Raw genomic sequence first — 12,459 nt, 5'->3', positions numbered from 1 at the left:
CAAAATTTGGTCAAATGCTAATTTCGAAGGATGGCTGTGTTTCAGTTTGCATATTGTTTGGGGAGAACAATTTTCATAGGTTTGCCTTAAATGTGAACTGTAGTGAATTTCTCCCCCATCTGTAATTGGATCCCCTGGGACTTCTTCCTATTCAGCCATATGAAGCACTTACCTGTAAGGCCAGCAGCTTCAGCGGACAAGAAAGCACTCCAAGACAAAAGGAAAAACAGGCCAGTTTCTAACATAGGGAAGTCACACAGCTTGGTGAATTTTGTCAAGTGCGAGAGGAAACAACGTTAAGGAAAATGTTAGGAATCAATGCCGCTTGCAGCATTTTGCAGATTTCAAAATTGATCTTGTCACACTGTTTGATACAGGTGCTGGAAAAAAGGCAATCCTCAGAGATCACACATAATGGACTCACAGGCAATTTTGCAGAAGCGAAATAGTGTCTAAGGGAAGTGATTCCAACCACACCTCTCAGATATAAGAAATATAAAAGTAAGGATACCTGGTCCATCAAATAGCTCATCGCCAGGCCAATTCACATGACTTTTAGATGAGGGTATATGAAATTAATGGTGCAACAGGAAGGGGGTACATCATGAGCTCTTGCAATGTGGCTTGTTGATGGTACCAGGATGACATGGGATGGGCACATTGTGCAGCGGCTCCTTCACTACTAAGGTGGCAGAAGGGAAGCCACTTACTGTCTTGTTCTACCAAGTGGGAATAATATTTTGATGAATTCTGCTTCACCAAATTTCTGATGTACAGCAAAAGGTGAATATTCCTCAGTGAATACATGCACACTGTGGGTAAGCTATGTACCACTTGGTAGATCTCTCTCAGACTTTGTGGGGTGAGGCAGGTCTGTGGAGGGATGTGGGGGCAGCCAGGTACACTTTCCCCAGGCCTGAGTGGAAAAAGCTGGCTGGGGTGGGGGGCAGCGCTGCCAGGGACTGGCTGCTTTTTTGTTTGAGTTTATAACTTTATTCTAACGAGACTGCCACCCTGGGCCTCAGAGAAGCTCAGCATGGACCTGGGGTGAGGGGACAGAGTTGCAAACAACTTGGATTTTGGGACAATTTCCATTCCTGATAATTTTTTGCTTCTGACAGTCTATGGCATACATTACATTAAAAAATAAGAAACAAACTGTGGTTTGAATGAGTTTTCATCATGAAATTGAAAGAATGGTGTTCCTCACTTTGCTTATAACCATTCATATTCTGAAGCAGTTTAATAAACCACTACGATCATGTGGTCAAATTTAGCTTTAATTTTTCCACATTAGTTCAGTTCAGATGGTGTCTAATTTTATTTCCACTCCTCGTGGCAATGTTTTCAGGTCACAGAAATGCAGCTGTGACAAAGTCAAATGGCAAACAAGATGATCAAGTCAAAATTAGCTCAAGGATTATATTATTCCAGGCTAAGGGGAAGGTCACCACTGGCTCAGTGGAGTTTATTTAGCATTGATTTAAGAAAGAGAAAATTGGCATATTAAGATCTGTTCCAATAAAGCAAAAGGAGGAAGATTAGATTCAAACATTCAGCCTGAATAGCTGTTTCATTCCTTTGGGTTAAAACACGATTTGTGCAGAGTGGTGGGGGTGGGGATCTGCCTAGTACCTCTCCCCCTGTTGGGATTCTAATGCAATAGCCACACAATACAATTAGAGTACTATGATACTACTTGGAACAGCCATTGCTTCAGATTCTTGGAGCTTGTTTGTTAAGGGTGCTGAGCATGAAGAGGCCCCTATTCTCCTCACAGAACTACAATTCCCTAAGTTCCCTGTGAAGAAGGATTGATAATTAAACTCATTCTGGAAATGGAAGCACTGTGAGGGACATAGGGGTTTCTTAACAATTCTAAGCACTCTCGACAGACTATAACTCCCAGAATTATTTGGGGGAAGCCATAACTGCTTTTTTGCCCACTCTACCCAGCCGCCCCAAGCTTATACTCTCCAACTGATTGACTGTTGCAGGGCTGGGGAACTGGTGCCCCTCCAGCTGCTGTTGGACTACAACACCCATAATCCTTAACCTTTGGTCGTGGTGGCTTGAGCTGATAGGAGCTGAAGTCTAATAACACCTTCAGGGCCAGAGGTTAGCCATCCATGCCCTAGTGCCCCCAGATGTAAAGAATGGAGTGGAAGACCAGAACCCTCCCTGGCTGCAAAGAAACATGAGGGTTTTTTCCTGTGTGCGTTTACTATTTCTGTATATAAACTTCCAAAGTGGAAAGTGGCTTTCTGTTAAGAGAGGCAGGGTCAAGTATCTCTAGGGAGAAACATAAATGTGTTTGCATGACAGAGAAACCCAGCGGGAGGAAAATACTCTGAGATATTCAGTTTCGTTTGTCAACCAGATGTAATCGTTGATTTTGCCAAATGCCCAGAAAAATATAGGAAACTCCCTAAGTTTTAATGTTCTAATAGTCCGGCAATGCTTATTAGAGACATTTAGATTTTACCCTGATCTCATACAAAAGTGCCATCATAATTAATCATAGTTTCTGTCGTAAATCTGTCCTGTCTTCAGGGCCATGTTGAATATGCACATCAAAACACACACACACACACACACACACACACACACACACTGGGGTGTATCCATGCTTAGTCAAGCTTAGAGGAAGCACAATCCTAAGCAATCCTAAGCATGTCTGCTAAGAAGTAAGCCCTACTGAATTCAGTGGAACTTGCTCCCAGGTTAGTGGGGCTTAGGACTGCAGCCTACACTTGGATTTAGCCCATCAGCAACAATCCTATTTGAAGGTGTTGGGTACATGCACTGGGAGATATGACTGGCAAAAGAAGGGAATGAAAATTATAAAACTGTTTTCTCCTCCCTTCTCCTACTCCCTGAGGCTTTAGGAAACCACAGGAAGGGCAGAGTGCTCCTGTACTCAGGTCTTGCTTGCATGTTTTTTACAGGCATCCAGTTGGCCACTGCAATAACAGGATGTTGGACTAAATGGGCCCTTAGCCTGATCCAGCAGGCCCTTCTTAGGCATTTATATATATTTAAAGCACATGACTTCTCACAAAGTTTATCCCTCCAAGAGCTACAATTGCCAGCCACCTTTACAAAATACATTTCCCAGTATTCCTTGTGGGAAGTCATGTGCTTTAAGGGTGGTATTCAACTAAGCTGTGCTCAGAACAGCGTCACAATAAAATAAGTGGACCTAACTTGGTCTTGGTCATTACGGTAATTTCAATGAGCCTACACTGAGTAGGATTTAGTTGAATGGCTTGTATGTATGTATGGCTTGCATGCAGCTGTAGTCACACATCTACATAGTTGGCAACAGATGTGGCACAAATGTAACTGCATTTCAGCCGCAGGAACCATTGTCAATTCAAAATAGTGTACGAAGAGAGGTGAAGTTCGGAGTATTACTGAAATCTTGATCAAACAGAAAATAATTGTATTCTCTTTTGTAGCAACTGCTCTTCCAAACATGTTAAGTTTTGGACATTTGATAACAACCAGCAAAGGATATCAAAGCAGCAACAATGGCATAGGCAGATCCCATAGCAAACGATCCAGCAAAAATCCCTAGAAAATTCCCCACCGACTGGAAGAAGGCGGCAGTGTCAAAGGCATTGGGATTCTCCTTGGGACTGTAAATTGATATTGAACTGAAGGGAGACAAAAAGGAGAGAGGAATAATGAATTCTATCACATGGCACAGAGACTGAAATCAAGAGCTTAAGAATGTACTTTAGCACGGACTGGCAATTGCTCCTCAGGGTTCCTAGAAGATTGGAAAGTCACAGGGAAGATGAAATAAGGGCTTATTTTTTAAGGCAATATTGTGTGCGGCTGTCATTTCCTGCCAGTCAGTAAACATTTTCTTGTGCTACAAGTGTCATAAAGAGTATTATTTCCAAGCCAACTAGACATTAAAACATGGTAGGCATGTAAGGGATCTTCAGGGAAGATAGATAACTTTGAATTACTTATTGGCCATATGTCTTCAGAACAGTGATGCATTCACAAATATTCCTGATAAAAGGGCCACTTTTATTGCTTACCAACAAATGGCCCATACAAATCATGGGACGTACAAAATCTTCGGCAGTGATCTTGTCATAAACCATTATAGTCGTTCCATTCACTAGCTTTACCCTTCATAAACAGAATTGTGAGAGTGTCAACAGCCTTGCAATATGAAGCCCTGGGGAGGCACAGGCCAAACAGTCTCTTGCAGAAAAGAAAACTGTTTCCTCTGCCAGAGGTCCTCTCTTTATAGCCAAGTCTTTGGCTGTTGACACCATTATACTCTTATGGGAAATTAATGCTGTGCCACAATGGGAAGATCATCTACTTAGAGCATTTTCGAGGGCATCAAACTTCCTGCTCACTAGCAGAGACCCGATACCCAGAATGTGAATAATACTGCCAAGCTGGCACACTCTTCTGCTTTCTTTTGGGTTTTTTTTGTTAGGCCATTAAATTTAAGAGATACACACACTAGCCTCAAGCATCCCAAATACTAATTAAGAAACATTTCAGATTTCTATGGCCCTTTCAGCTCTTGATGTCTTTTCTGCAGGCTGTCAAAGAGCATTTGGCACAGGATTCTTAATAGCAGTTTGTATTGCTGGAAAATGCTTGGTATTTTATGCATTAAAATTTTACATTTATTTTAAACTGATGTGAATATTTTATGATTATGAATATTAAAGAACTTGTCAGCCCAGCAAACGCATGTACTCTAGTGAGCAACTAGCCAAATGAGATGCAGCAATGGCTTTGTAAAAGCACACTGGGCTAGGCGTCATTTGTGATTTGAAGATGATGAAGGAGCAATGTAAACAATTTCCATTGCCATTTGGTCGTGGCTCACTCCTCTGTGGTCAGCTATTGCGATGCATTGATATAGTTCACGACCCATGTGGAGCATCAGAGTGGGAGCCAACCACAGGAAAGCTGTAAGCATGCTGCTGCAAAGCTAACATGTAAAATGGTTCTAACATTAATTTATCTGAAATATTTTTAACCCACACTTCATCGTAACAGGGTGAAATTAAAAACACGCACACACATTAAAATCAGGAACTGCAATAAACCAAAGCATGACTACAAATAAGAGGAGCAGATAAAACTGCAGCAGAATCAATAGCAGCAATAATGGTCAAAATCCCAGCCAAGATAGTTAAGCCCCATAAAAATCTGCAGGAGTAGGAGAGGTTTCAACTGGCGCCGAAAATTCATCAGAGTTGGTGCCAGCATCGTATATCAACATATCATAATATTTTAGTGATTTCTTATTTGTTTTACTTATATTCTGCTCTGTCTCATGGGCTTACAGTGTTTTACAGCAGCTTTTCTAAATCCCAATACAACACTCCTCAACGCTGCATTCAAATGAAATTTTAAAGATTTGCCCTGCAGGCATTGGCACTGTCTTTGGATTGACCTAAGTAGCTCATGGTACTTAGGGACAGCAACAAACATTACTGCCCCATAAGGAGGCCCCTGAAAAATGCTCCCACAAGCCAGCAGTGGCTGAAATATCTGAAATCCTTTTACTGCACGGATGGTGCCAACAGCATGGAAAGCCTCCAAACTGGTTTGAGCCGCTGCCAGGAACGTGTGACGCTGGCAAGAAATCTCTCCGTACACATGGTAAGCAGATTTCAAATGTTATAGCCCTTGTATGAAGTGCCACCATGACATAAAAACGTTTTCCGGCAGCCTCCATACAATGGGCATTCTATTTGACTCGGTGCATCAGGATACTTTCATGCATACAACTGTTTGCAAATTACCCAAGGTAGAGATTAGCCTGTAAAAATCCAATGTGTACATAAGCCATACAGAGAAACAGAAGCAATTCCTGGAGAGAGAAAAAACCTTATTCAGTCGTCATTCCTCCCAACTCAGTTCTAATCATGCAAGACGGGAAAGAGGAGAGCTGGGGCGATCTCACCAGTCCCTCCCATTGCATTCCTGATTGTTGATTCCCTGCAGTCCTCTGTGTGTTCAGGTCCCCACATGAATAGAATGCAGTGGAGGTCCCCAAATGATTAGAACCAGGAACATGCAGTGTTGTAAAGCATGCAGGGAGCCAACGGGAGTAGAGCAGGCTCCCTGCTAGAGGAATTCAGCTTGAATGCATGGATGGCTTAAGGGCTGACCCACTGAGAATACAAGGGCTGAGAATAGGCCAATGATCACACCTCCACTCACACACACCCTTGGATGACTGGAATCACAGGATGTTGAACAACCAAACAGATACAGAATGTGTTCTAAAGCCACTTCACAATCATTCTGCAGCTGGGTAGAAGCTGCATCATGGTTTTTGCCCATGCTACCACATGGCAGGAGCTTTCATTGCAGCTTATTCTCATTAGTGTCTTTCTTCAGGAGTACTACAGTGCTAGCAGTACTGCTTGGGCAGTGTGTATGGAGGTCCTGGGCTGCCCAGACGACAAGACCCCACTCTCGGCTTTGCTGATGTGATCCAAAGGAAAGGAGAGCAATATGTTTGGCACCGGCTTGGCTGCAGGAGCTGCTGGAAGGAGGCGTACAAGGGACTTAACTCCACATTTGTGTAGGGTTTACTCATTAGCCTTTTCTTCTCCTGAAGATATTCCACAAGGTGGTGGAGGTTTAGGATCATCAGAGTTTCCCTTCTCCTAGTTGGGCTACCTTCTCAGGTTGATGAGGCTTATCTGCCCCTCACTTCCCTCTAGAAAACACACAGAAACCACCTTCTTGACCATTGGACCCACTATTAGTTTCGTCCACTCAATCCTCTGGAGCCTGTTTTCATATGCAGGAGAAGGCCCTAACTCACCAAGGGTTTGAGACCCAGTGGCTACCCTCACCTGGTTTAGCCAACCAGTTGAAGCTTTTCCCAGTGTGTGGCCACTATCCCGTGTTGACAGCTTCTAGGAGCCACAGGTGAAATGAGTGCACCTGGTAGAGGTCCTAATTTGTGGTATAGGGGGTCAAAATTCAAAAATGACCCCCACCCCGTGCCCTGAAAACTGCCCATCACTAACAGGACCAACAACATTTGCTACCACTTCTAGTTTCCATGGCTGTTCAGTGAGATGGTTCCTACATCCCCAACATCTACTGAAAGAAATACTTTTACCAGCATCTGTGGTTGAAGACTGTGGGAGGAAAACAAAATAACAAACTGCCAAAGTAGGCAGCACATTGTGAAATAATCTATTATGGGTTTTTTTCTCAGACCTGGCAGAGCACTTTCTGTTTCTATGTAATTGTTTTTAAACTGTGTAATTTTCTTTGATGTTGCTACAAAGCAAGAAACCCTGAAATGAATGGAACTGGAAAAAAAGTCACAACTCATTCACTGTAGCTTCATCTAAAGTACCTTTGCATCTTTGAGTACCTAAGTATCACAAAAACAGCTGTAGTGGCTCTCACAAAATGCCACCATAATACAGATTTGAGTTCTGAAAATAACTATGTTGTTGGGGTGTTGTTGTTGTTCTGGGTGGAGGTGGTCATTCACAGCCAATGTGAGCAAGCAGGTGCCAAGTGATAGGGTGGCTGGCATGCCCAACTAAAGAGTTTTTAAAAATTCATTTTAGGAGAAGGTCTGCAGCTGAGTGGTAGAGCACTCATTTTGTATGCAAAAGATCTCAAGTCCAATCCTTGGCATTTCCACTGAAACGAATGAGGTGGAATAATGTAATGCCGATGTAATTTATGTAATTCGTGTAATTTCACCACAACAAGATGAATAACATAATTCTTGGTGAAAGACGGATTGCAGTAGAACGGAAACAGTGCTGCTTGCACTGAATACAGGGCAGAATGGAAAACAATGCTTTCTTACAGCCCTACTTCAGACTTGCAGGACTGACACTGTTTTGTTTTTTTAATTCACCAGAGCCTAGAGAGGGCTGAATGCCTCAGAATTAAGGAACATGTTACCTCTGAACACATGGTCAGGAATTTCCTCCTAGGACATAAACTGAGCTCACAGTCCTGTAACATAAAAGTTCACTCCAAGTTCCCCTCAAGCTTTCTTCATGTCAACAGCATAGTTCTGAAGGAAAATTCTTCCTTTGGGAAGAAGGGTGGAATATAAATTGAATGATTTTATAAATAAAGCCTTTAGAGCTCGATACATGTGGAAATCCTGCTTGGCCCAGGATTCCCTATGTTGGAATAATCAACAGTCCTTAATTAACACCCACTGGACTGGGGGGGGGGGAGCTACTAAATGGTTAGTGTATCTGTGAAAGGGTAGCCGGGTGGCCATTCTGAATTGTGAGTTTACTTTCTCTTTCACCTTGCCTCTTTGCTTCTGCTGTAACCAGTAATGAATGATTGTTGCTAAGATAGATTTTAAAAAATCAGTTTAAACAGATGTGCATTTCTTCCTTCCAGTGAGAGGGGGAAAAAACTGTTTAGCAACACTCTACACATGTACATCATTTGGTGGGGGGTGTGTGTAGCTGTGTGCATAGTGTCAGCAGTGAAGCCACTTGTCTGAATGTCTCTGGTATGAACAATATAAAGGGATGGCTTGCTATTTTTTTCCTGCCTTGTCCGTGAATTTGCAGTCCTTTAGGCACTGCCTATACAGGCAGTTGCTACAGTTTTCTTTGTCAAGGGGATTTTTTTTTTTGCCAACTGCACACCAGCCCCAACAAATTATTATCATTTTCTTAAACATAAAACAACCCACAAGGAGAAAAATAAAAGCCTAAACTGCCCTTACAATTTTCAAAAGGAGCGACATCGCTGCTTGTGAACTGAAACAAACCCACTTTATCAGTTGATGCTAATTAAACAAGAAGACATGACAAGAGGGGCCTATCAGGCAGATTATGGCACCTTGAGTGCATTGTGAAGCATAGTGCCGAAAGCTGTGTGTCAGCAGCCACCCGAGAACGGCAATAAGCCTCCCTGAAATTCACTGCCTCAAATCCCTTGTACCATAATGAAATGGAAACGATAAAGATAAGGCTAAAAGGATCTACCACGGCATTTGCTGCGCTTAGGGATGCTGCATAAGCTTTGCTCATTATCAGCTGCAGTACGACTGGAGAAAGGCACATTTGTGTTACTAATTCATAAAACTAAGTGAAAGAGTCGACCACAAATTCTGCCGTGTCCGTAATTCCAGGATTACTGCATTCAAAGAGGCTCTGTGGAGCTCAGAAACGTAGAGTTACTAGAATATTACGAGTTGCACACGGGCTGATTTGTTCAAGTTTAAATGAGGCCTGAATCTGGGCTAGACCTGAGCAGATCATTGAAACATATACGTCACTGTTATAAATACGGAAGCAGAAAGAAGCCCACTTGCCTTTCATACAGTATGGAGTCATGATGCTCTGGGCTTGTACAAATAAATATTTGGAATAATGAAACCATGAGCGCTTTAAGGGGAAGAGTTTGTTTCTTAGTGGCAAGTATCTGTTTTGTCTGCAGAAGGTCCCTGGTCTCCAAGTAAGACTGGGAAAGACCCTTGCCTGAACTCCTGGAGAACTGCTGCCAGTTCGTGCATACCCTCCAACATTCCTCAGGTGAAAATAGGAACATGAGAGCCAGTGTGGTGTAGTGGATAAGAGCGGTAGACTCGTAATCTGGTGAACCGGGTTTGCTTCCCCGCTCCTCCACATGCAGCTGCTGGGTGACCTTGGGCTAGTCGAACTTGGGCTAGTCTGAAGTCTCTCAGCCCCACTCGGCTCACAGAGTGTTTGTTGTGGGGGAGGAAGGGAAAGGAGATTGTTAGCCACTTTGAGACTCCTTAAAGGTGAGTGAAAGGTAGGATATCAAGTCCAAAATCATCTTCTTCTTCTTCTTCTTCTTCTTCTTCTTCTTCTTCTTCTTCATCCAAACATTTCTCATTCCCCCACAACTGACCGTGCCACCAATGGGACACAGCACACATGCCATCCACTGTCCTGAGAAAACCCCTTAATCCCAATTTTATTTTATTCTTTGGTAGATTTCCAAAAAGAGAAACACAAACCAATAAATATATCATAGAATCATAGAATCATAGAATCATAGAGTTGGAAGAGACCACAAGGGCCATCGAGTCCAACCCCCTGCCAAGCAGGAAACACCATCAGAGCACTCCTGACATATGGTTGTCAAGCCTCTGCTTAAAGACCTCCAAAGAAGGAGACTCCACCACACTCCTTGGCAGCAAATTCCACTGTCGAACAGCTCTTACTGTCAGGAAGTTCTTCCTAATGTTTAGGTGGAATCTTCTTTCTTGTAGTTTGGATCCATTGCTCCGTGTCCGCTTCTCTGGAGCAGCAGAAAACAACCTTTCTCCCTCCTCTATGTGACATCCTTTTATATATTTGAACATGGCTATCATATCAGCCCTTAACCTCCTCTTCTCCAGGCTAAACATGCCCAGCTCCCTTAGCTGTTCCTCATAAGGCATCGTTTCCAGGCCTTTGACCATTTTGGTTGCCCTCCTCTGGACACGTTCCAGTTTGTCAGTGTCCTTCTTGAACTGTGGTGCCCAGAACTGGACACAGTACTACAGGTGAGGTCTGACCAGAGCAGAATACAGTGGCACTATTACTTCCCTTGATCTAGATGCTATACTCCTATTGATGAGGCCCAGAATTGCATTGGCTTTTTTAGCTGCCACGTCACACTGTTGGCTCATGTCAAGTTTGTGGTCAACCAAGACTCCTAGATCCTTTTCACATGTACTGCTCTCAAGCCAGGTGTCACCCATCTTGTATTTGTGCCTCTCATTTTTTTTGCCCAAGTGCAATACTTTACATTTCTCCCTGTTAAAATTCATCTTGTTTGTTTTGGCCCAGTTCTCTAATTTGTCAAGGTCGTTTTGAAGTGTGATCCTGTCCTCTGGGGTGTTAGCCACCCCTCCCAGTTTGGTGTCATCTGCAAATTTGATCAGGATGCCCTTGAGTCCATCATCCAAGTCACTGATAAAGATGTTGAATAAGACCGAGCCCAAGACAGAACCCTGTGGCACCCCACTAGTCACTCTTCTCCAGGATGAAGAGGAACCATTGATGAGCACCCTTTGGGTTCGGTCAGTCAGCCAGTTACAAATCCACTGAGTGGTAGCATAGCCGAGACCGCATTTTACCAGCTTCTTTACAAGAATATCATGGGGCACCTTGTCAAATGCCTTGCTGAAATCAAGGTAGGCTACATCCACTGCGTTCCCTTCATCTACCAGGCTTGTAATTCTGTCAAAAAACGAGATCAGGTTAGTCTGACATGACTTATTTTTCAGAAATCCATGCTGACTATTGGTGATCACAGCATTCCTTTCTAGGTGCTCACAGACTGTTTGCTTAATGATCTGCTCCAGAATTTTCCCTGGTATTGATGTCAGACTGACTGGGCGGTAATTATTTGGGTCCTCTCTTTTCCCCTTTTTGAAAATAGGGACAACATTTGCCCTCCTCCAGTCTGCCGGGACTTCGCCTGTTCTCCAGGAATTTTCAAAGATGACTGCCAGTGGTTCTGAGATCACATCTGCCAGTTCTTTTAATACTCTTGGATGCAGTTCATCTGGCCCTGGAGACTTGAATACATCTAAACTAGCCAAGTATTCTTGTACTATCTCCTTAGTTATTCTGGGCTGTGTTTCCTTTGCTGAATCATTTGCTTCAAATTCTTCAGGTCGGGCATTGTTTTCTTTATCGGAGAAGACTGAGGCAAAGAAGGCATTGAGGAGTTCAGCCCTTTCTGTGTCCCCTGTTTGCATTTCACCATCTTCTCCTCTGAGTGACCCCCCTGTTTCTTTGTTCTTCCTTTTGCTACGAACATACCCATAAAAGCCTTTTTTGTTGCTTTTAACCTCTCTAGCAAGCCTGAGTTCATTCTGTGCTTTAGCTTTTCTGACTTTGTGTCTACATGTGCTGGCTATTTGTTTGAATTCCTCTTTGGTGGTTTCCCCCCTTTTCCATTTTTTTGCACACATCCTTTTTTAATCTTAACTCAGTTAAAAGTTCTTTAGATAGCCACCCTGGCTTCTTTAGGCACCTTCCATGTTTCCGTTTCATTGGTATTGCCTGACATTGTGCTTTTACTATCTCCCTCTTAACAAACTCCCAGCCATCATGAACTCCCTTTCCTTTTAGTATTACTGTCCATGGGATCTCACCCAGCACTTCCCTAAGTTTTATGAAGTCGGCTTTCTTAAAGTCAAGAAATTGAGTCCTAGTATGCTTGGCTGCTCCTTTCCGCTGTATAGTAAACTTCAGAAGAGCATGATCACTCGCACCTAATGATCCTTCCACTTCTACCCCACTAACCAGGTCATCAACATTGGTTAGGACCAGATCTAAAATGGCTGTTCCTCTTGTTGCTTCTCCCACTTTCTGGACAATGAAGTTGTCTGCAAGGCCAGTGAGGAATCTGTTTGACCTTATGCTCTTGGCTGAATTTGACATCCAACAAATATCTGGGTAATTGAAGTCCCCCATTACTACTATC

The 12,459-nt window shown here is 43.1% G+C and overlaps 1 protein-coding gene across 1 annotated transcript in view; it reads right to left on the bottom strand.

The window, feature by feature from the left end:
* Positions 1-12,459, bottom strand: part of SLC9A9 (solute carrier family 9 member A9) — a 255,385-nt gene that overhangs the window by 149,351 nt on the left and 93,575 nt on the right. The window contains exons 7-8 of the mRNA XM_081008377.1: positions 3,521-3,659; positions 173-278 (exon numbers count right to left, since the gene is read on the bottom strand). Coding sequence (XP_080864503.1) covers positions 173-278; positions 3,521-3,659 — 245 coding nt within the window. The remainder of the gene's footprint in view (positions 1-172; positions 279-3,520; positions 3,660-12,459) is intronic.

The sequence above is a fragment of the Podarcis pityusensis genome (assembly GCF_964106645.2).
Source record: "Podarcis pityusensis genome assembly, chromosome: 5".
NCBI lineage: Eukaryota > Metazoa > Chordata > Lepidosauria > Squamata > Lacertidae > Podarcis > Podarcis pityusensis.
This window is presented reverse-complemented; position numbering and strand designations above follow the sequence as displayed.